The sequence below is a fragment of the Frieseomelitta varia genome, unplaced genomic scaffold (genome assembly GCF_011392965.1).
Source record: "Frieseomelitta varia isolate USP_RPSP 00005682 unplaced genomic scaffold, Fvar_1.2 scaffold_411, whole genome shotgun sequence".
NCBI lineage: Eukaryota > Metazoa > Arthropoda > Insecta > Hymenoptera > Apidae > Frieseomelitta > Frieseomelitta varia.
Window position 1 is genome coordinate 668091 of NW_025110159.1, and position 24163 is coordinate 692253.

Sequence of the window (24163 nt, forward strand, 5' to 3'; positions counted from 1 at the left end):
TTTATGAATACAAAATAAATGTTACAAAAGTTATAAATACATTATTATCAAGTAACTTTCTTATTTGAAAAATATAGTATGGATGTAGGTAACACTCAAACGATAATAATAAAAGCAAAGAAATCAAAATGATAAATTTAGGTACATGATGTAAGCAAATAATGTCTGCAGAAAACTCATAATCATTCGTCAAAGAAACGTGTGATGTGTTCAAAGACATGATGCGTTTCTTCTTTAATGCAGTTACACGAGTGCAATCAATAGAAATAAGAAATAGGGCAGAAAACAGAAGGATAAAAAGAATATTATGCTTTCGATGTCGTCGTTGTAACTTAAATGTAAGGTTAGTTAAAGAAAGAAAGAAAAGCGCTATAAAGTAAATCGATGTTAGAAAAATGCTAATTCACTAAGATTGTGTTTACTAATTGAATATTATAGTTGCGATATGATATCTCTCGAGACCGATCTCGAACTCAGACGATTCTTCTCCATAATTTTTTATTAATGGGATCGGATATAATGATATTAGCATACAGTTTGACGCTATGTAACCATCGTAAAATCTGATGAACAGCAGGTATATGATTCTGCTAAACGGAAAAATATATTCGTAATTTTTCCCATTCGACCCTTGAAAAAGTCTGTGTATAAACGAGAAAACATATTTGTAAAAATATATTGTATGTCAGAGAATATAATGATAATTGCGAGTAACAAGAAAAATAATGCTCTTTGATGTTCTTTTGTACCTAATTTTCAATTACGTAGAGTATCCCACATTTCTTTTTTTACATAATATACTTTATGAATGAAAATGAGAAGGAAACGTTACATAAATATTGGCATGTATATAGCTTGTTAAAAAATTATAACATAATATAACAAGTTCTTTTGAACCGCTTTTAATAGAAATGTACTGAATGTTAACTATCACATATAAAAGTTATCAAATATATATCATTATATTTATTTATATAATTTACCAATAGAAATGTACTAAATGTTAGTTAACTATCACATATAAAAATTATTATCAAATATGTGTCATTATATTTATTTATATAATATATAATCTATTACATTTTCAAAAATTTTATATTACAAATATTTGAATCGCGGATTATTATTATAAATATGTTAAAACGTGCGGCAAAATGTTAAGAAACGATGGCATACAGAAAGAGATTGGTAATATTTACAATAATTTCATCTTAACTCTCATACATTTCTCATTTTTTTCAATTTAATTTGTCCCTATCAAATAATGAAAAATGAATAACCATAATGAAAAGATAAATAATTAAATTTGCAAATTCTTTTAAATTCGCAAATTAAATTTGCAAATGAAAAAACTAAATTTCTATTTAACTATTTGACATCCTATTCTTACATATAAGTATTTCATCTTATCTTCTGTAGTTTCATCTAACAATAGTTTGGATTTTCATTTGTTACAACCATGTACAGAATCGAAGATATCTACACGAATCTTCATTGAATGTATAATTATATAAATTTATAATAATTAGAAGATGATATACTGTCTATGAAGAAACTAGAAAATTATTCTTAATTTTCTTCTTTATTTTTAACAGTAGAATACCACCCGACATATATGTATATATATGTATGTATATCGTTCAATTTCAATTCAATAACATTTATCGTAAAATGTCGAAAATATTCTAAAAGAATTTACTGTAATAAATTAATACAATTGCAATATATTATACTCTGAATTTCATTAGCGTATAAATTTCAAACTTCATTTATTCGCTACAAGTAACATATTTTTCATATATGATACATATACGTGTGTACAAAAATTACTTGCAAATATTAGGAAAAGCATTAATATTTTTTATGTGTAATTGTGAATAATTGTTATATATAGTTCTAGGTCACATAATAAATATTTATATATATATATATATATATATATATATATATATATATATATATATATATATATATATATATATATATATATATATATATATATATATATATATATATGCCACAACTCATCCAGCTATTTTACTTATTACATTTTAAAACTATACAAATACTATAAAAAATACTAAAAATACTAAAATGTTTATGTTATCTGGAAATATCAAAAGATATAAAAGAAGGTATCAATTAAAATAGACATTGACTTTAGAATTTATTTACACATGCTACACAATATACACTGTAAGATATGAAGACGCGCGTACGACCTTCTGGACACTAATGGATTGCACCAAGTACTCGTAAATTGCCGCGGCAGACCAAAGAGTCGTATCGCTGAAATAATTGCACATTGCCATAATAAAAGTTATAATGCAGGAGGTATAACACTGGTAGATCGAGCAACAAGAATTTAACGAAACAAAATGCAATTCGTACAACAACAACAACCGATGTTACAGAAAGATACAATTCGGATGGCATCAACACATACTATGTAATATGTTATTCTATATTATTCTATAAAGACTGGTTTTTGTAAAATTTATCAAAATTAATGGTCGATTCAATTTCCATACTTGCAATATCGTTTCGTTTTTATTTTATACTTAAAACATGGAATCAATGGTGATTTGCTATTTTCTTATCAATAATTTTCTCATAAGAGAAAAAATTAACGAAAATGTATTTTTTTAACGTAAAAGTGGATAAACAAATGGCAAATTGATGCGAATAAATAACAATATCGATAAATATAAATGCATATTATTCCATATTTTAAGCATCAAATTGTTTCATTTAGTCAAAATCACCGAATTACAGTTGTTTAAATAAACGCAATTATATCTATTTATAAAATTATAAAAACAAAAACACAAAAAACATTGATTAATCGAAAGTCGTTCAAGAAGCTACATTATTGTATCTGAATAGAGAAAGAAACAAAAATAGATTAACAAGTTTCATTAGTATGAACGGAAAAGAATTACTTCCGCCAATTTTTGAACGTTATATCTATACTGCTATTTCTCTTATTTTCTTTTATAGTACGACAGGCACACACACTTACGCACATGTATATTCTAATATTTGGACATTTGTACTTGACGTGTTTAATAATCGCGTGTATAACAAAATATTTGAAGCTACATTTCTTTTTTCGGCTCTAAGAATTGTTGAGCCTCATCTACGCATAGATGTAGTTTGCACTGCCGTACATTTAACTGCATATATTTTATAATTATAAATTCAGAGAAATATATTCCTTCAAAAGAATTTCAACGCTTTGCGTTTGCATGAAAAGTTGAAAAGAAAAATGTTGCTTTCCTTCTTATAATATGATGGACATTAAAACATTTTTTAGGCATTTAAATAGTTCCAACTTTTGTTAGGCCTATATTTAAAGGCGTATATTAGAAATATAAATACATATATTGGTTTTGCTGCACAACAATCGAAATAATATAGTTGAAAATAATGAATCTTTTTAAATATTGAAAAATTATTTAAAGATATGTATATAATTGAATAACAAATAAATATAGAAAGAATATCAAAACGAACTAAAAAATGAATAACACAATATGCATTTACGTAATAAAATATTTCCCTAAATTGATAATTATCTTCGTATTCTAAGAACGCAAATAAATTCTGTAACTTAAGCTTTAATCAGTTAAACAGTTTCACAATGCAAACCATACCACAGTCTCCCAGCTTAAGTAATTTGGTCGAGTTCTCAACATAAATTTTTTTTCCTAATCTTATCATACGATAGAAATATCGTATTATACGACAGTGAATCGTCGTAGAATTCGACTTATCAGTACCTAAACAACCATCTTAGAAAATGGGAGATAAAAATTGTTTATTATTTTTCTACATGGCCTGTGTTCACCATCAGTTAGTCTCACATCTAACATAGGTGCTTCAGGTACTCTTTTGAACAAATTTCTATTTAATCTATAACAAGAATACCACGAATCTTAATAAATAAATATCTACGAAAGTCAAAATTATTTGGTAAGTTTCCTTCATAAAGTTATTTCGTTTCTATGACGAGATCGAAAAAGGACACGCGCGATGTACATAAAAAACGAGGGACACGAATTTTAAGTGTCAAAACTATATTATACGTTTATAAATAAAAAATAAATTTAATAAGTTCGCATGATTTTATACGCAATTATTATTTGTAGTATTACTTATAAGTGTTATTTCTTTAAAAAATACGTTAGATATTTTATGCTATTTATTGAATGCCTATTTATAGAAATCATTTTCAGTTGTTTCTTAATTCTTACATGAATTTTGAATGACTTGTTGCACGTGTAATAAACCAATTTATTTATACCTTAAAACGGTAATCTAAATAAACATTGCACACTTTTCATATGAGTTATGTAAATATCGACATCATGAACTGATTTTACAGTGACATAATTTTAAAGAATATACAAAAGTCAAACAAATATTGTATAAGACGAGTTGTATAAGAGTAACAATCGTTTCACAACAATCACTTTCATTCCATTAGCGTTTCAATTTGAAATGACAATTTCTAATTAATGTTCTTGTATACAGTGAAAATGTTTCCAGTACATATCGTTGCATATTTATCTTACGTATGTATATAAATATGAATTATAACTTTTAACCAATTTACGATCTTATTTATTTATTTCACTAATTCAAAGAATACAAATTTTCTTTGGGAAAGAATGAACATCGAGAATCAAGAATTATATTGCACGTAAAGTTTTGTTAGCATCTCAAAGTATGCTAATGAATTTATAGTTTATATTTATCTCACTATCAAACGTTGAATGAAGAAAGATCAAGAAAAGTATTTAGATCGTATCGTTGATCGAAAAAGCTCAGTAATTTCCATCACTTTTTAATCACGTGATTTCTTACCCATAGAAAAATATTTTTTGTAAAAGCACGGAAGATAATAAACGGAAATTACTTAAACAATATCTTGACCATTTTCAACTTGACAGCCATAATTGTCTTTATCTTTGTTTATGTCCTTATCCTTATCTTCGTTTCCTTCTTCCGCAGCATCCTCTTCTTGCTCTTTGATTTTTGCTTCATTTTCAGTGGAAGCGAAATCTTCATTTTTGTCCGTCGCATTCGCCGAATGGGATTTGTTCAAGAGAGAACTAAATTCGCCGAATTTTAAAATTTCTTCCATGGCCGACTGTTCTAAATTTACCTGCTACAAATTAATAATATTAGTATCTGCTCGTACAAATTCTTACTAAAATAGTCAAAATATTTTTGAATTACTTTCAAACTATTTAAGATTTACTTAAAATAGAATTTTTAAAATAGCCAAAATGAAGCAAGAACAAAAAAAGGTAATATAAATATTTACAAAAGTTTATGTTTTACAAATTTCGATGATCTTAAAAAATACAATGGTATGAATATTTATAAATTCATCAATATACATAGATATCCACATGATTTTTATTAAGAGATAGTTTCTTAAAAAATGTAACATCTTTATGCGTATCTTTCCACTTTCAGATCAAACTTGAATTATTGCATTGTAATTGAAAACGTTTCGCTATTTACAGCGATGAAGCTATTGTCTCTGAGTACTATCTATTTAACGGCCAGAGAGAACATTGGTAATTGCTTGTTTTGATCATAATTTTCTTTCCTTTTTCCAAAAAAATTACTAACTACATTTTGCAATATAATGTCTGTAACTTCTCACTGCAACATTTTATCATGTCGCAATATTCGTTCTATTTCTACATTCGCTACATTCGCTGTTCTATTTCTCTTAATTTATAATGCATTATAAATTAAGAATTATTTATAATTTATACAACAAAAATGGAGATGAATTTTTTGTTCCACATGAATACGAAGTAATCACGTATGCATTATGATTTGATTTTCAATAAATCTATGTTTATTCACAACTATAATACTAAATAATTACTTTTGTGTAATACTAAATAATTACTTTAATGAATGACTGCAGATTTTTATGCATTTATAGGAAATTTTAAACTACAAATGTGGATAAAATGCATATAATAAGAAAAAATATATAAAATAGTCATTTTATATATTTATTTAATATGTAATATTTATACGTATATGATATTTAGTACATAAAACAACTTTTTACCAAAATTCTATTTTAGAAATTGTACATTTAAAATTATATATGAAGTTACATAAAACTCCGCAATCTGCTAATAAAAAATTAGAAAATAATTCTTGCTCAAATTAAAACACATCCTGAAAAATTAAAATGATAAATTTAAAAATTTATTATTTTTCTATTCAAGAAATTTTCCAGAATTCTCTCTGAGCCTATAATTATCTACTATATGTTGTCAGAGGTCACGATTCTGAATAATTATGTGTAAAAATATTTTTAACATTTGAATTAAATTTATATTGATTTTAGCTGGTAATAAATAAAAATAATAATTACAATTTATATGATAATAAATAAAAATAATAATTACAATTTATTTTGGTAATAAATAAAAATAATAATTACAATTTATATGAAATTTTGTAGTATATAATTTCTGTTATTAAAAATTTTTCAGTTATAATATTTAAAGATACAATTACAGAAGTTGATCGTAGTTTGAACGGAATATTTTGTCATATACTGTATAATATTTCTAGCACGATTGATAATATCAGTAAAATTTACTCTTTTCTCTTATTTGTATAAAATTCTGTAAAAGAATTTTTTCTTTATTTCTACAATTAAATTTAAATCCTATCTAAAATAATATAAATTGAAATTTAAACTTTAAAAATACAATAGATATATCCAAACAATAAAAATATTCGTGTACTCGATGAAAAATTATCAATATTTTAAATTGTTTAAACTTCATGAAACAAAATCATGTAATAATCCAGTTGTCTTCATTTTAAAGTGTAAAACCTCTACTTTATCAACTTTTCTTTTTTTCCAAAGATGTTTTCTTGTTATGCAGCAAATAAAACAGTAAAGTCTTTTGTTGTCAAAAATTGAAAAAATTTAAATCTTTTGAAAATCTGTGAAAAATTTTTTTCATGACTAGATTCATCATCATAATCTTGAAGACTAAAATCTTCTTTTTATATCAATCTCTTAAAACTTGCTGTATAATCTTCCTTCGTTATTTTAACGGATCTTGAATATCGGAGTTAAACGACAAAAATTCCAAAAATCCTAACATATTACCATTTAATTCTAACATTCAAAATTCAATAAAAAGAGAAACTTCACGACCATGATAGATTTCACAACTTTCAAACTTCACGATCATGATAGATTTAGTCTTAAAAAAAGTTTTTTAATTTTTTCAGAGGTATTTGAATTTTTATAATTTTTGAGAACAAAAGTATGCGTACTTTTCCACTTGCTATATAATGTAAAAATATCTTTGAAAAAAAAAACGACGTAGAACTCTCAGAATGGAAGCTTTTTCACACTTTAAAATAAGACCAAATAAATTGTTATATGATCTTTTTTTTTATAAAATTATAACAGTTTAAAATATAGACAATATAGAAAATATAAAATATAATATATACAAAATATAATTTTTTGTCAAATGTGATCGTCTACTTCTGTAAAGTACAAAATACTTTTTGAAAATTAAAAGTGAACGACAGTTATGCATACATGTGTGTAAGTTAGTTACTGTTAGGATATTGACTTTATAACATGATTTTAAAATCATCGAAATCGACAAGGTGTACTTCTTTATAAATTATCATAATATCTATATGCCATCGTGAATAAAGAACTTATATAACATTTATACAAAAGAAAATAAGTTAAAAATACGCGTCCTTAATAATAATAAAAAATAAAAATAAAATAATAAAAACAAAACACATGAAGTTAAATTAAAAAAGAAAGAATAAACGGAAAAAAATAAGTATTATTCATAAAAGTATTTATCCAAATTAATAACAATGTGAAATACAAATTATATTATGGATTTTTGTGCAAATTTATATTTTTGATATTATTAATTATTTTATGTAAATTTATATTATTTATACTTTCATATTATTAATTATTAATGTCTCATGTAGTAAACATTATAGAAGGCACATTTTAGGCACATATCACATATTTTCTCACATTACGTGCATCCTGTACAATTCTAAACTTTAAAATTTCCTATAAATGTGCAAAAAAATCCGCAATCTAATGATTACAATATTCTGTAGACACCTTTCGAGGTCTACCCCTTTTCCCTTTAGCAGGTACAGAGGGGGCTGATTGACAACTTGAATTCGACAAGTTATTTTTTCTTTTTGGCCACTGTAAATGCGAATCCAAATGCTGTTTCAATTTATCCTGTCTAGCAAACATTCGAGGACAAATGTTGCAAGCGAATGGTCGTTCACCCGTGTGAACTCTTCTGTGTCTGGCCAAATGAGAAGCTCTCGTAAAGGCTAAAGTACATAGGTCGCAGGAGAAAGGTTTATATTGCGCTTTTGCATTTGTTTGCATCGGTCTAGCATCTTTTCCTTCGTTTAATCCTGATCTCTTCGTAGGGCAGTCGCCCTTCTTTTTGATAGTTAATCTTGAATTATCATCTGTGCTCTTTGAAGAATCCTGAAAATAGAATAGCAATTTATTGAAAATAATTGCTTGCAATAGAAACAACTCTGAACTTACAAGAACGGTCATAAAAAGTTTTAAATTCAATGAATCGATATATATATTTTGGTAAAATGAAATGTATTCGTAAAATCAAAGAGTTAATAAATTTTTATAAATGTGGATTACACTGTCAATTCTTATAAATATCGATGAATAAATATTAAAATATTGAAATGCCAATGATCTTAAATATACAAATATACAATTTCAATCGTGATCATCTTTTCATACCAGACTTTCATCTCGTTCTTGTAAGTCGTCGTTCATCTGTATATCCGGTACCGTAGGATCTGCAGATGCATTGTTAAAATTCGAGTCAGATTTAACCGTGTTCGATGAATCTTCGTAGCTTTCCCTCGTAGATTCTTCCTTTGAAGCTATGCGCTCCTTTGATCTGAATTCTAATACATCATTGTTTCTTGTTGAACGTCCCACAGAAACTCTTTTTTGGCCTTTAAATCTTGTTTCTCGTTTATACATTGGTGGTGGCATACGTCTCTGTTCATAAAAAAAGTTGTCAACAAATTAAAATATTAATTACAAATTACAATGTGAACTTATGATGTAAAAAATTACTACACATATACAAGTACTTCACACAACTTGTATATTATGAGTCAAAATGAATACGCGTTGTGAAATATGCACATGAACCTTCTAATATCAATACAATGATTTCTTTGTCTAAAATAATTTACTACATAAGAAGTGAACACGTCTGTCACTGTACAGTATAATCAAAAAATATGTAAGAAAGAACATATAGCGAAATATAAAACAAACAACAAATATGAAATACAAATGCAGTAAAAGTATATCCAAATTTTTGCTATTATATATAATATAATTTCAATTCTAATTATTAAGCAAATTACAAAATTTAGAAATGAATCTATCCACTTTATTTAAATAAGAAATCTAAGAATTTTACTGAAATGAGATAAATGAAATAATTATAATAATTTAACAATTTGTGAAAAGACACCACTCCAATTTTTATTTTGATAAGACTTTTGCTTTGTTCTTCTGATAAGACTTTCGATTCGTTATTCTGAATCGATTTGTTATAATTGACAATAGAAAAAATAATTAATGGAATGAAAAAATTGATCTTGAAAAAAATAAAATGTAATTTGTCGATAAACTTCCCTTTTTAAATTGTATTAAGATTTTTTCTAACTGTTTTATTGTCCAAAATAAAAGACGTAATTATAAAGTATAAACAAAAGATAAAAATTGTGGTTTGAGTTAACACTAATTTTATCTTATACCGTCATAAAGATGTCATCATTGAACAACAAGGAACTTTTTGTCGTTTCTTGTTGCTATATATTTCACAATATTTTCAAAAAATAACAACTTATAAGCCACGGCTTCACTCAAGCATCATGAAACTTTTTGTGCCATGTATCTTGAAAAAAATTGATGCCGAATGTTTCTCAAAATTTCTTTATGGTTTTGTTATTTAACTTACGTAATTCCATTATTCTATAATAGTATTTATGAACATTTTTAATTTTCAATATCAGGAGTTCTTAATAGTTCTCTATGAAAACATTAAAATTATATAACTGATAAATACCACAGCATTAGTAATGAAAATAAATAATATTCCATACCTATATAAAGTTATTTTAAACATTCTATATATAAAACATAAAAATATAAACAATTTAAAATAAATGATTTCTGTAGCTTTTGTACAAATATCATTAACAAATTACCATTACTATATCATTACTATATACGTTATCATTATTATATCATTAATTTATAATTAGATTATGTGATTATACAAGATGCTGTTTGTAATCATTAGAAGGAATAATCTGATACTTTTTACAAAATGATTGAATTAGAAATTGAGCAAAGGATCGACGAATATATACAGTGAGTCCCAAAATTATTGGCACACGTATATACTAACAAAAGAATGCATCAAATAAGTAGTTTGTAAAAATATTTTGAATACTTTTTCAGTTGTAACATATATTTTATACTCGAAACTAATAGAGCAATATTTATTGTTAACAAATAAAAATAACAGTCGATAACAAAATATATGCTTTTCTGACCTCACAAAAATATTGGCACACTTTGTATAAGAGTTAATTATAGTAAAATGTTAAACAGTATATTTGCTTTTCAATATTTTGTAGAATAGCCTTTTTGCTCTATTACTTTTGCCAACTTTTTTGGCATTGATTCGATCAACTTTTTTATATAATTTATGTCTACAAAATCCTATTTTGATTTCAGTTTAGCTTCTGAAATATTTTTATTAGTTACATTATATTTGCGAATTTATATATCAATTTTATTCCAAATCATCTCAATTGGGTTGAAATCTGGTGATTGCGGAGATGTATCGATAACTCCTGGACAATTATACAAAAGCCATTCCCTTACAACATATGCTTTGTGTTTTGGATCATTGTTTTCGTACAGCATGAACTTGTCCAAAATATTCTTTTTTTTCGGAACTCTGTTTTAAATTGTTTCTCAAAATGTCTAAATATATTGTTATTCATGTTTTGTTTAATAATACGTAAATTTTCCATACGTGATAACTGAAACATCCTACCATAACATTTCCGCCTCCATGCTTTACACTTGCTTGAAGATTTTTTGAATTGAATTCTTCGTCCGGTTTTCTTCATATTTTTGAATGACCATCTGATCCCCAAACTTACTTTCGTTTCACAAAAATGACATTATGCCAGAACTCGACAGTTTTTGATATATATTTTTTTGTAAAATCCAATCGCTTTTTTCTATTGATTGCACTTACTAGTGGTTTTTGTCTAGCAACGTGTCCATTGTATGAATGTATTCTCAGTACTCGTCGTACTGTTTCATTTGAAACAAATTTTTCGAAAAAATTTTCCAACATCACATTAATTCTGGGAGCAGTTTCTTTCGGATTTTTTTTATTTGTCTTATAATAAAACGTTCTTCTCCTGCATTTAAAATTTTCTTTTTCCCACGTACACTCTTATTTTCTACTGTTCCTTCAACTTGATATTTCTTAATGATATTTCTCATGGCACTAAAATTTCTGCCAATTATTTTGCCAATTTCTCTGGACTTGCCATCCTTCCAGTGAATTTTTCTCACAGTTACACTTGTTTCTGTATCTTCATTATCCATTATTGTATGCAATATTGAATAAATTAAATTCAATACAAGTATTTGAATTATAACGTTTCTTTTCGTTAACGATACACTGAGCAGTGATACATTATTGTTATGGTAAGCAGAAATATTTGGAGATCATGGTGTTTTTTTATTAATACAAAAAAACAGACTGTGCCAATATTTTTCTGAGGTCAGAAAAGCATATATTTTGTTATCGACTGTTATTTTTATTCGTTAACAATAAATATTGTTATTTTTTTTGTATTGTTCTATTAGTTTCGGGTATAAAACATATGTTACAACTAAAAAAGTATTAAAAATATTTTTACAAATCGCTTATTCGATGCATTCTTTTGTAAGTATATACATGTGCCAATAATTTTGGAACTCACTGTAGATTTAGAAATGGTCGTTAATGACTTTTGAAATTAACACGCAATGAATATAGAATATAGAATATAAAAAGATGTCAGAGAACACAGAGTATTGAATTCATTTAATGAGTCTCTTCAAATGCAACATAATTCATTAGAAATGTTTCTTCAATAAGAAACGAATTATTTTAGATAATAGTTCTCATTATTCTCATATTCTTTATATATATTTTATACACAATAATTGATTATGTCAAAATTTTCTACTACTTTAACTGTATTAATGAGACTTACAATTTGCGTTTCCGCCGATCGCAAGGGTTCGTCGAATGTATCTTCGTGCCCATCGATCACCATTGGATCATCTTCAACCTCAATTTCTTCCACCTTGATATGATCTTCTAATGATTCTATGGAAGACTGTTTTGGTAAAAAAGGAATCACAGACGGTTCTTTCAGATACTCCGTTGTGTGAACTCTCGTTTCTATGTGACATCGTTGCATCCGTGTCTCAACTCTCGTATAAGGACTACGACTATTTTCTTGATTCCTCTGCTCACCGGAAAGACCACGAATCTCTAGATCTGTTGCAGTTTTAATCAAAGAGGGCAAATGTTCTTCAGCAACATCGATTGAGCCACGATACATAAAATCCAGGAGACATTCCATTTCTTCAACTGCAACACCTGCGAAAAAGTAGAAGAAATATATGCAAAATATTTTAATATTGTTAAATATCCAAATAAATTTACACGTGTACAATGATGCTTAATTTATATAATACATGTATAAATGTTCATTCATTAAATAATAACTTATTTGTGATATATCTATTTTATGTTTGTGAAAAAACAATTTTATATAAATAAAATGCATTTTTTATCCAAAGTATTGTAATAGTATAATATTGGATGATAGCAAAAGTTCGTGCCTGATTTGAAAATAAAATACAATTATATTTTAAAACAGTTTTATTAACCAGTTATATAGTTGTAATCCTTTGTTATTCTCTACTAAGCATGCACAATATTATTTTTAATACCGGAAGATTGTCCAGAGCGAAGTCGATCGTCCATATTAAAACCATTTCGAAATCTACAAAATCACTTTTTAATTGTTCAGAGAGCAGAAACATTCACTTCTTTCCAAAACTCGGAATATAACGAAAATATAATTTTTTATTTTCCATATTAATAAATGCTCGTGCACAAATCAACGTAATTTAATGATGCGATGTCTGATGCTAAAATAATTCATGACAACCCTATCTTTCGATAGCTATGTAATATGACACTAAACATTTATGCCAAACTGCGATAATGCTCTCGCCATCTCTGAAAATTCAGTACAAACTTTTGCAGTCATCCAATATTATATACCAATACTATTTCAAATTTATTAGGAAAATTGTTTAAATATTTTTCAATGTACTTCATTACGTAATATAAATATATGTATGACATATATATATATATATATATATAAAATATGTATATTTTTTTATTTACATTCTTTTTATAATTTTATTAACACTTTTATATTTTTATTTTTTTTATTCTTTCTTTTCTTTCTAAAAAAAAAAAAAAAACGTTCAATATTGAAATTGAATTCAATGCTGAATTTTATAAAATACTGAAGAAGATAAAATAATATAACCAGAATACAAAATAAGCATGATTGCACATTTTACAATATAAATTCATCTTAGCAAATGAAAAAATGTTATCAGTCATTGATTACAATCAAAATTACAAGTAACAATAACATTGTATTTCATTATTAAATTTTGTTCATCAATACTTAAAAAATAAAACTGACTTATATGAATGTTTAAAATAAACTTATATGTTTTAAAAAATTGCAACTTTTAACTTACCTTTCAAAATAAGAATTGGCTGTTCACCATAATGTTCTTTAAAAACTCTTTCAAAGTATGGACTACATGCTGCCAAGACCAGTCTATGTGCCCTCAACATTCCACCTTGACAAGCTAACGTTGTATCAGTTAAAGAACCACTCTTGTAGAGTCCTTCAAACAATCCGGACAAGTTCGCTAGGTGATTGTTCCAAGTAAGGTTGAATGTTTTTTCACCCATTATTATAACCCGTCCAATATTCACTATCAAACATATCATTCATACATTTATTTTTTAAATAAATCTTTTCAACTACTAACATTCGTTTTAATTAGTTAAAGATTCAATACCGGAAAAAATATGCATTCAACTGTATTGTTCATTAACAATAGTAAAAAAAAAATTCAATTTTTTAAACAGATTTTATAACAATTCATAATAATATTTTTAAGAAAATTTTATAACTGTTCATAATAGTATCTTTAAAAAGAAATGATAATAAATAAATTACAAATTTTTATGCAAATTCATATTTTTGTGAAGATAATTAAAAAAAAGTAAAAGCTAGCTAGAGATTTGATTCATCTATTATATACATGTTATAACAAATATTATATTTAGAATATTATATTTAGAATATATTTCGCCTATTAAATGTTTCCCCGAACTTTTGATAATTGCTAATAATAGAATTAATTTTTGGACACTTATCGAATGCATTGTATATTACGATTAATTAAACGAATTATAAACTGGTCAGTTTTTATAAAGTTATTATAAAATTGAAGCAACTTCTATTATAAAAGATAATATTATAACATTATTTTACATGTATCTATAGAATTGCATACTTTTTAAAACTTGACTCCAATAAAAAATTCTATTAATATATTTTTTATAGTTTCTAGTAATAAAAATAAGGAGTTTTTCAATAATTTGTAAATGAATTTAATAATAATAAAATAACAAAAATTAACGATATTATTCTATTTTTCATATAAAATTCAAGTAATTAAAATTTGAATTTCCGTTTCTTGTTCTTTTATTTAATTTAAATGTATATATAATGATGTCTTGATAATGATATTTTATATCATTATTTGTCCAAAATTTTCACAAATTAATTGAACATGTGATTCCAAAATTTTTAAAATTCTTATATCTTACAATTCTGTAAAAAGAACTAAAAATCTTGATTTTGAATATTTCAATAATTAAGAAATTAACTCTATATATCGCACTCTTGCAAAAAAAGTGACACAACTCAAAAAACAATTTTCAAGTTATCACTATAAAAATGTTGCAGAGACATTGTATTTGACCGATTATAAAAATCTTATTCATTAATCTTCATAATTTGACTAGTGGAAATGAATTATGTTGTCCTTCTTGATTTATGTGACATTGCTATTTTTTATAATCTCTTATTATAAATTTTATTTTGACTTGATCATTGTGATATTTTATGCTAATTTGTGATAAAAATGCATTGGGTTTTTAATTGCGTTGTTTTTTTAATTAATAAAATAATGTCTAATTTTATCCAAAACCAATTTTTGCATTTCTTGTAAAACATAAATTTGTCACAAGGGTACACTATGTTCTAATAGTTGTTACTCAGATGTGAGACAGAAATTCTTCCTATTGAAACATCAAAATTATTAAAAATAACAATTATTTACTATAATGAACAGCTATACTTAATTTAGCAAATGTACAATAAAATATTTTTCATTTTTTGCACATTTTTTCTATTTTTATCAAAATTTATTTGGTATCTTCTTGAGGAAATATTTGTAACATTTGGATTACCATTCAGAAGGTAATATTTAGTATTTTATTTTAAAATATTTATTTGATATATTAAAAGATAGAAACAGAATTAATATTGAGTTATATTCTACAAATCCAAAATAAAATAAAAGGAACATAAGGTGAAAGTTAAGAATAATAAAATGGCATTGGAGTAAAATAACCTCCTGAATAATAAAAAATTAGTTAAATATATATTGACAGATTTTCAAACTCGATTTCTCAGGAATGAAAAGAAGCTTTTTTGTTTTTGAGGTAAATAAAGTTTGTGAAATAATCCATTATCATTAATACCATATAGGGTAATTGAATAAATTAAGAAATTAACTGAGTTAGAAACACTCTCTGCTTTTATAGAAATATCTAGGCCATGTCTAATAAAGACTCCTTCAAGATTATTAATGATAGAAATTACTTTACTACACAAGCGTACAATATTATAATTTGCTAAGTCTTTATTATATCTAATAGAATTCTAATAGAATCGGTGTGATATGATCATATTACATTAAACTCTTCTGTATTACATTTAATACATTCAATCATTCTTTCAAAAAACGAAATATCATTATTTTTTATTTACTTTTAAATATAAATTGCAAACTTATTTCATTTTTAAAGTATTTTATAAGATAAATTAATTATATAATTTATTTATTAATATTGGATTCCCAAACATATTTATTATATGCTATTATGAAATCTTTGAACATTATTTCCAATAAATGTTTTTTTCTACAATTTTATATTGTATATCTGTTTATCTTTATACTAATATTTAATATTAAACCATTATTATGTAATAGTTGACATCTTGCAGCTATATATGTAATACATCAGTGTTGGTATTTGATTAACATCTAACTATTATAATTTCTCATACAATTTAAATGTGAGTTTAAAAAATCGGAAATCTATTTACAATGATTAACGCGGAAAATATTTCGTAAAACTAACTACAGTTTATCCAGATCAATGTTTATATAACTATGTTCAAAAGAAACAAACATTTTAATAATGATTCGATTCCAAAAAAATTTAAGAATTAATTTAATAGTCTTATGTACTTCTAATTGATCCATGCAATTTTTTACTAAAATGTAAATATTTGATTTAAAATTCACGTAATAATAATAATAACTGACAATAAGAATGATAGATAAAATTTACAATGCTCATTTTGACATTTCCTTATATATATATTTATTTCATGTATCAAAAACATGAATTCAATTTTAATTTTGTTTATTTAATATTTATTTGTAATATTTAATGATAATAATTAACGTAAAGTTAAGCAATTAGTTAATAATAATATTTGAATGCTAAGATAATTTTTAAAATAATTTTTAAGTTAAATATCTGTTAAATATCTTTTATTGATTATGCTCATTACAGGTGATGAATTTATTCAATGAATTTTTAAATATTATACTATAATCAACAATAATTAAACCAATAGGTAATTGTAAATCATGCTTTCATCGCTATAATTTTTCTATAAACAATTTTTTCTTTAAAATATATCTATTACAGTATGATGTATAATATAAAAAGATTTAATAAAAATTTAATATAATCATTAATAAAGTTGTAAATTTTAAAGTTAAAATTTACAACTTTAATAAATAATTTTCATTTTTGAACTATTTTGAATATTATACTATATATACTATATATATATTGCAGAGAAAAAACAAATATTTAGAATATAAAATAATAAATTGAAATCAATAAAAGTTTTAATTATACTATAAATATACATTAATCTTTCTTAAAGAATGTAAACCAAAAGAAGAAAATTATAAAATATAACAGTAGAACAAAGATAATTTTTGAAATATTTAAATTAAAATAATTGTTTAAAAAATTAATTAGGAAAACAATAGTCTTAATTAAATTAAAGAATTGTAAATGAAGATTTGTTCTCAGTTAAATTGAATTCAGTTCGTTATTTTTCTTAAGTTATGTAAAATACGATTGAATTCTTAATGAAGTAATAGCACATTAGTCAATGTAAGTTGAATATCGCTTTATAACAAACGTGCGCACGAGATGAATATAAAATAAAAAATTGATTAGCAAATAAAAAGATACAATGATTTAGTATTGTGAAGTAATCATAAAATAAATCAAAGAAATTAATAATATTGAAAATAACATGATGTTATTGAACATGATAATATAGTATAAAACAGTATTGAACATGAAAATATAAATCTAAGAAGGGTGCTGAGATGTATAAAATTTTGAAAAAGAAATACATATAACAAATTCAAGAATTTCATCTAAAGTAGAATACTAATAATATAATAAGAATAGAATAAGAATAGAATATTAATAAGAAAAGTCATCCATTGCGGAAAGCGGAGAAAATATAGATTAAACATGAGGAAGTAGAAGTACCGCGAACAACTGTCAGAAATAAAATGAATTATTTTTGCTATTTAATCGAGTAAACAAAATCGAAAATTATGAAAGTATTAAATAGGAAACTCACAAGTTGGATACAGTCACAAAGATATCCAATTTAATGTATAATGTAATGTTATATTACATAAAACAAAATGAAACTAGGGAAAGAAAGTGAGCAGGATGCACGGATAGGTATTCATGTTCATAGATGGAAAGTGGGCTGAAGAAGGGTAGAGCGATCTAGTGGTGGTCATGCGCAGACGTGATACCTAGGCCCGATCCATAATTTCGTTGGTGGACCCCGTCACGCATTTGCAAGGGGCTAGGCTCGTGTGTCGTCCGAACGCACCCTTTTTGCCTCTCGTTACGAAGTAGCTACGTCACAGTAGAAGCGGGCACCACGAAAATTGACAATCATTGGGAGAATACGAACAGCTCCTTACGCAATCGAGGGAGCCGTCTTTACACGGATCGTCATTCGTCATCGCGTGGAAAAATGTCTAAACGTCTTTTCAGGAAAAAAACACGCGTTTCGTTGTCACGCGTCACGTGGATGAACACGTTAATAGTACGAGATCATACAAATGTAATCAACTTGCTTTCAGTTTCTTTCATTCATGAAATACCAATATAAAATACTTGAAATTTTTCATTTAAATTTAATCAAATACTTGATGAAGAAGGCTAAATGTATCTTATGTCTTTAGTTTGACATTTAGTTTAGTAACAATATGCATGATATATAACAAATATAGAAATTGTGTTTGATATAGACTATTTTATATCTTTATCATAAAAATTGTTTTTAATTATCATTCAATTATAATGTTTTCTTTTTCGATTAAAAACGATTCTAGAGTTAGCTATTAAGATTTAAACACATTAATTCTATTAAATTCAATTTTTTCACATGATTATAAAGATATTCTTTATTTAATACTAATTTATTGTTATAATAAAAAGATAATTAAATTTTATTAAGTTTATTAAATTTTCATAAATTTATTCAATAATTTTATTTATTTGTAATTATTCAAAAATGTTTTGAAAACAAACAATTGTAAAGCTAAGATATTAATAAATTTTATGATAAAATTATATATAGTAATTTAAAATAATGATTTATAAAAGATACTCTTACTTACTTACTTATCAAAAATATTTAAACAATTAATAAGTAATAAAATAATTAAACTGAAGCTATTCGTTTAATATGAGTATCTGAAAATTTAACAAATGCATTATTACATAGTTATGTGTGACAACTAACACAAAATATACTATAATTTTATTTATAATTTCACAATAAACTTATTTGTATTATAAACATTAGAGTTATATTATATACACTGATGTAATATTACGGTTGAAAAACACATTCAGCAATAATCATGTATTGATTATGACAATTACGTGATGAACAGGTATATGTAATGAAAGAAAAAGATAGTTCAACGACAAAGTTTACTTGTACTGAACGGTTAAATAATATAGTATGTGATTCTTTTATCTTTGAAATTTTTCTTCCCTCGCAATTTCATAAAATTATTTTTTTATTTGTGAAAGACATTTTAAATTATACAACTATACAAATACACCATTTAAAATAAGTTTTATTGCAAAAAGTCCAATATTAACAATTGGATATTATAACAGCGTGATATCAGGTGTATGTAATCATCGTTATATAGGTGATTATGAAGATAAAGATATCGAGAAAATATTACATATCAATGTTATATTACCTAAATTATCTACACTTGAATTTAATCTCAAGATTAGTACATATTGAGGCAACATTTATATAATTCTATATAACTTTTCTCCTTACATTCAGATTTAAATTAATTAAGCCATATTTGACCTTTTCATTTTTGAAACCAAAGAATTTAGATAATAAAAATAATTTCTGTTTTACTATTTATGTTAAATTACTTATTAACGTAGCGTACTAATTAAATAAAATTAAATAAAATTATGAACAAAAACATTTATTACGACATTTAAAGGAAAATTTTATTTACGCTTGAATAGCTGCGATTTGATATTTACACACTATTTCCATTGTTATACAAGTATAATAAATACATCAAAATTTTATCCACTCAACACGCTACCAAAGCTACCAAAATAACAGCGCGAATAGAAACAGAAATTTTCATCAGCATTGAATTCTTTTTGCGTTACACTGATACAATGAAAAATATTTTAATTTAAATCATTTGTCTTTGTGCATCTATTAGGCAATTATTTTTTTTTTTATTTTCTATCGTCAAATATATAATATATAAGCACATTTTGTATTGAATATGACTTGATTTGATCAAACAAAAGATCTTTTATGCAAATAGCTATAAATATTGAATTAATAAGTATCATTTACATAAACTGAAATGAAAACATCAAAGTTAAATATGTCTATTCTATACTTTAACCGTTCCCTTATGCTTTAACACATTTCTGTACCAATTAATACCTGATTATATGTATATTTCCTATATATTCCATATTTGATTCATATATGTATGTACATGCTGCTTCAACTTGACTTATATTTATAAAAGCATATCATGTTAATATAGTTAATTTTTCATTGAGTTAAATCATCATAAATATTTGATTTAATTTAAAATACTGTACGTTTTGATAATTTTGTTCGTTATAATTTTTTTGAAATTACATATCGAGGTCTAAGATTCGCGTGACTAAGATATCCAAGAATGCATAAGATCTCCCGTGGCTGGTTAGAGCGCTCTAGAATGCTGAAGATCAAGAGAGCAAAGAGTCGGTTTAAACCGTGTGCCCCGTCCCAACGTCGACTCTATTAATATCCGCGCCTTGTCGTCGCTTCTCGAGAACGTGTGCACCAATATAGAGACATTAATATAATGAGACTGTTCTTTTATTAAAAAATCTTTTGGTTTTAAAAACGAATAAACTGAACTGTAATCACGTTCATTATTTTAATAAAAAAATATATAAAAGAAAAAATAAATCATACAATTCTAAAAAGAATCGAGACGATTTTAACGTGTTAAAAGTCATTAAAGTTATGTGTTTAATTGTGATAAAGATGTTTTATTTCAAAACAAAACTGTAAACGAGAGTATAAACTTTGATATTAACTTAGGTATCAGACACAAGGAATGAGGGAAAGGAGTTGCAGCTTTAACAGGACATATCGTAGATGTCGTACAAGTGCATCGCAGTCAATTATGTGATCAGCTACAACCATTCGCTTCATGAAGCTATTAGGAACAAGTTAATAGAATCATCGCATCGTTCCGATGGACGATGGGTTCTCATAAACAGAAAGAGGAAAAGATACAAACTGTTATAATTTTAACATAGTAGCCTACAGATGTCGTACGCAGTCTTAAGCTCGATCGGAGTCAGTGCAAATATCTAATAGATAGTTTCGCAATGTCATTTTACCCTTGTGTAAGTTTTTTCGTCGGTTTGGTTCGATAATTGATTAAGATCATTATAGAAGTAAATACTGTTTAACGACCTACTGAACGATTCTTAAATTAGAAATGAGATAAATCAGCAATGAAGGAAAGACAAACGTAAAAGTTGTTTCATAGAAACAGATGCGCCTTAACCAAAGATCATTTTTTACAGATTCACTCACCTTTGATTATATGAAATGACGAAAGTTACAAAAAGTTGTAGAGTAAAAATACCACCAACGAAATCAATCCGATGGATGTGATCCAACAAAAAGGGGTAGATTAAAATACACCGTGGGACGTTTTCACTTTTTCCTTTTCCACAACCACCATACACCCTTTTGTGTTCCCCGAAATAACCAATTTTGAGTGAAAACACGCACTGCAAGGAAAAACGTATGCAAAGTGAAGAATCGAGTAAGCTATTGAGCTCACTCTGCGAGGGGCACGGCACGTGCTGGGGCTCCCTCGACCGAGTCGCGACTGATATCATTTCCAGCGGGGGACTGTGGGGTCGCCAGCCAGAACCCCACCAGGGGGTCTTCGTGCAACCCCCACGCGGTGTCGTAGTAGTCGTGTTCGCCGTCGTGGTTGTAACTCGTTGTCGTGGCTCCACCGTTGCTAGCCTCTCGAAACCCCCTTTGCACGTACAGGGAATAAGGGACCAGGATGTATACGTACAGCAAGGGGAGATTTCTCTCTTCCTCTCGTACACTGCGATCCAGCTGCGATCGTTCTGTCTCACACTCACTCCCTTGCTCCAACGTACCATTCATTTCCGTCTCGTTCCTACGCATACTTTTATTGTATATATTTCTCTTTGTTCCTCAATGAGCTTCTCTTTCTCGTTCTCAACTCCCATCTTTGTTTCGCGCAACGTGTTAGGTCGAAGCGTTTGTTTCTCTTTCGTCGTTCTCCTAGCTTCGTCAGTTCTGTATAAAGCACACGCAACATCACACTAACACAGCTATGGATCTTCCTCCCCTGCCCTTCACCGATGGTCCCCTCCCTTCGCACGAATCCCTTACCCCCTACGTATCCAGCAGCTTTATCCACCCTGAACCCTCCTATGTACGAGGGTTGCTTCTCGGCAGTCTGATCGGACGTTCGCGAGAAGGGACTTTCCCCTCTACCTCTCACCGCCTAACCATGCTTTTTTCGTATTTCAGATTTGAGGTTGTTTTATTCTCGAGAAAAATTCCATCCCCCTATGCTCTATCTTTTACACCTTGAAACTTTACTTTGCAATGCCCTATGAAATTTTAAAACATCTTGTGGTAAAAGTAGAAAATTATTATAGCTTTTTAGGAAAAGAATAATTATTTAATAATTAAAATTTTTTTTTATTCGATGTTACGTCAATTAATTTTTTCTATTTATATATTTATTTCATTTCCTTTTTTGCATTTTTATTTATTTTATATAACGGAAGATTTATTTTATTTTCAAATCGTCTTTAACAATATGATAACGATGGCGATATCACCATAAATTTGACTTTGAATCGAGAAAAAACCAATTTTTGAATGGAAGTCAGAACAAATTTTTGGCATACAAATATCGCTTTCAGCAAAGCCTTTGGGGGCAATATTACCGGTGCATTGTTCGATTCGAAAAGTGAACTCGCATAAAAGACCTTGGAACACGAAACTGCTCGTTGAAGAGAATCGCAATACGATGAGCACAGATTACAATGGGCACTGATGTAATCATCGCATGAATACATATACAATATATTCACGTAAACGATAAGAGACGTATAATTTGCACCAATAAAATTTTTAAAAATTCTTCTTGTCAATTATATCCATAATGCAATTAAACCATTAAATAAAATATAAATTTAACTTTTATAATTCTATATATCTACTCAAAAAAAAAATTTCTATATTAAACTAAGCGTTTACTGTAAAAAAAAATAAGTAAAACAATACCTTATTACAATAAATTGATTGTTCACGCTCGAGGTGACCGGGCGACCAATTCGGGGGCAGCGAGCGAATATCGATTCGTTATTTTTAGGGGTAGTCCATCCGCGAACCCCACCTTCGTCGCGCCCCCGTTCGAAAATTTATCTGTAATGAATTATTGTTATGCATATTTTCACAAATCCAATATATTCTGTAAATAGTTAAATAAAACACAAAAGTGAATAATATTAAATAAAATGTAACAAAAATTATATAATTTTTATTATCATAATATTCTGTTGTAAATTTAATACAATTTTTAAACATTACAAAATATTTTTATTGGTAAAAAAATAATTCTACTTCGATCAAACTATATAAATTGAAATAATTCATCATTCTGCATTTGTTTTGTAAAAAATAAACCCAAATCGATTATAGCAACTTATTTTAATAATCCTTTCAAATAAGGAATTATCATTCATTGTCAAATATTTATTGTATTGTAAAATAAGTATTTAATAAAAAATTTCTATAAAATATTAAGATATTCAGTACTCAATAGATTTTTTATCTATTATACAATTGTTATTATAGC

The 24163-nt window shown here is 26.3% G+C and overlaps 1 protein-coding gene and 1 long non-coding RNA gene across 7 annotated transcripts; one reads left to right on the top strand and one right to left on the bottom strand.

The window, feature by feature from the left end:
- Positions 1–2148: 2148 nt before the first annotated feature.
- On the bottom strand, positions 2149–21976 carry LOC122531684 (zinc finger E-box-binding homeobox 1-like). 6 transcript variants are annotated; one of them, XM_043659800.1, is made up of 6 exons: positions 21838–21976; positions 13997–14225; positions 12415–12806; positions 8840–9106; positions 8174–8560; positions 2149–5173 (listed from the first exon to the last, which is right to left on the bottom strand). In XM_043659800.1, the coding sequence occupies exons 2-6, from the start codon at positions 14214–14216 to the stop codon at positions 4922–4924; spliced, it is 1518 nt and encodes a 505-aa protein (XP_043515735.1). In that variant the 5' UTR covers positions 14217–14225; positions 21838–21976; the 3' UTR covers positions 2149–4921. The 6 variants fall into 6 exon arrangements, with proteins under 6 accessions (XP_043515735.1, XP_043515734.1, XP_043515731.1 ...); XM_043659799.1 differs by having other exon boundaries at positions 13997–14239; positions 21838–21974; XM_043659796.1 differs by lacking the exon at positions 21838–21976 and adding an exon at positions 18473–18716 and having other exon boundaries at positions 2149–5170; positions 13997–14239.
- LOC122531685 lies at positions 20973–23791 on the top strand. The gene is made up of 3 exons (XR_006307355.1): positions 20973–21644; positions 21828–21932; positions 23226–23791. It is a non-coding gene; the product is annotated as an uncharacterized LOC122531685 (long non-coding RNA).
- Positions 23792–24163: the final 372 nt, after the last annotated feature.

What these genes read in the sequence shown, in the direction of transcription:
- LOC122531684 (XM_043659795.1), bottom strand. Translation starts at nt 18,515, where the DNA reads ATGCGTGACGGGGTCCACCAACGAAATTATGGATCGGGCCTAG. An exon ending in AAGAACGAGATGAAAGTCTG is followed by an intron (nt 8,561 to 8,839) that starts GTATGAAAAGAT and finishes TTCTATTTTCAG; the next exon opens with GATTCTTCAAAGAGCACAGA. An exon ending in AAAGGGGTAGACCTCGAAAG is followed by an intron (nt 5,174 to 8,173) that starts GTGTCTACAGAA and finishes ATTAATTTGTAG; the next exon opens with CAGGTAAATTTAGAACAGTC.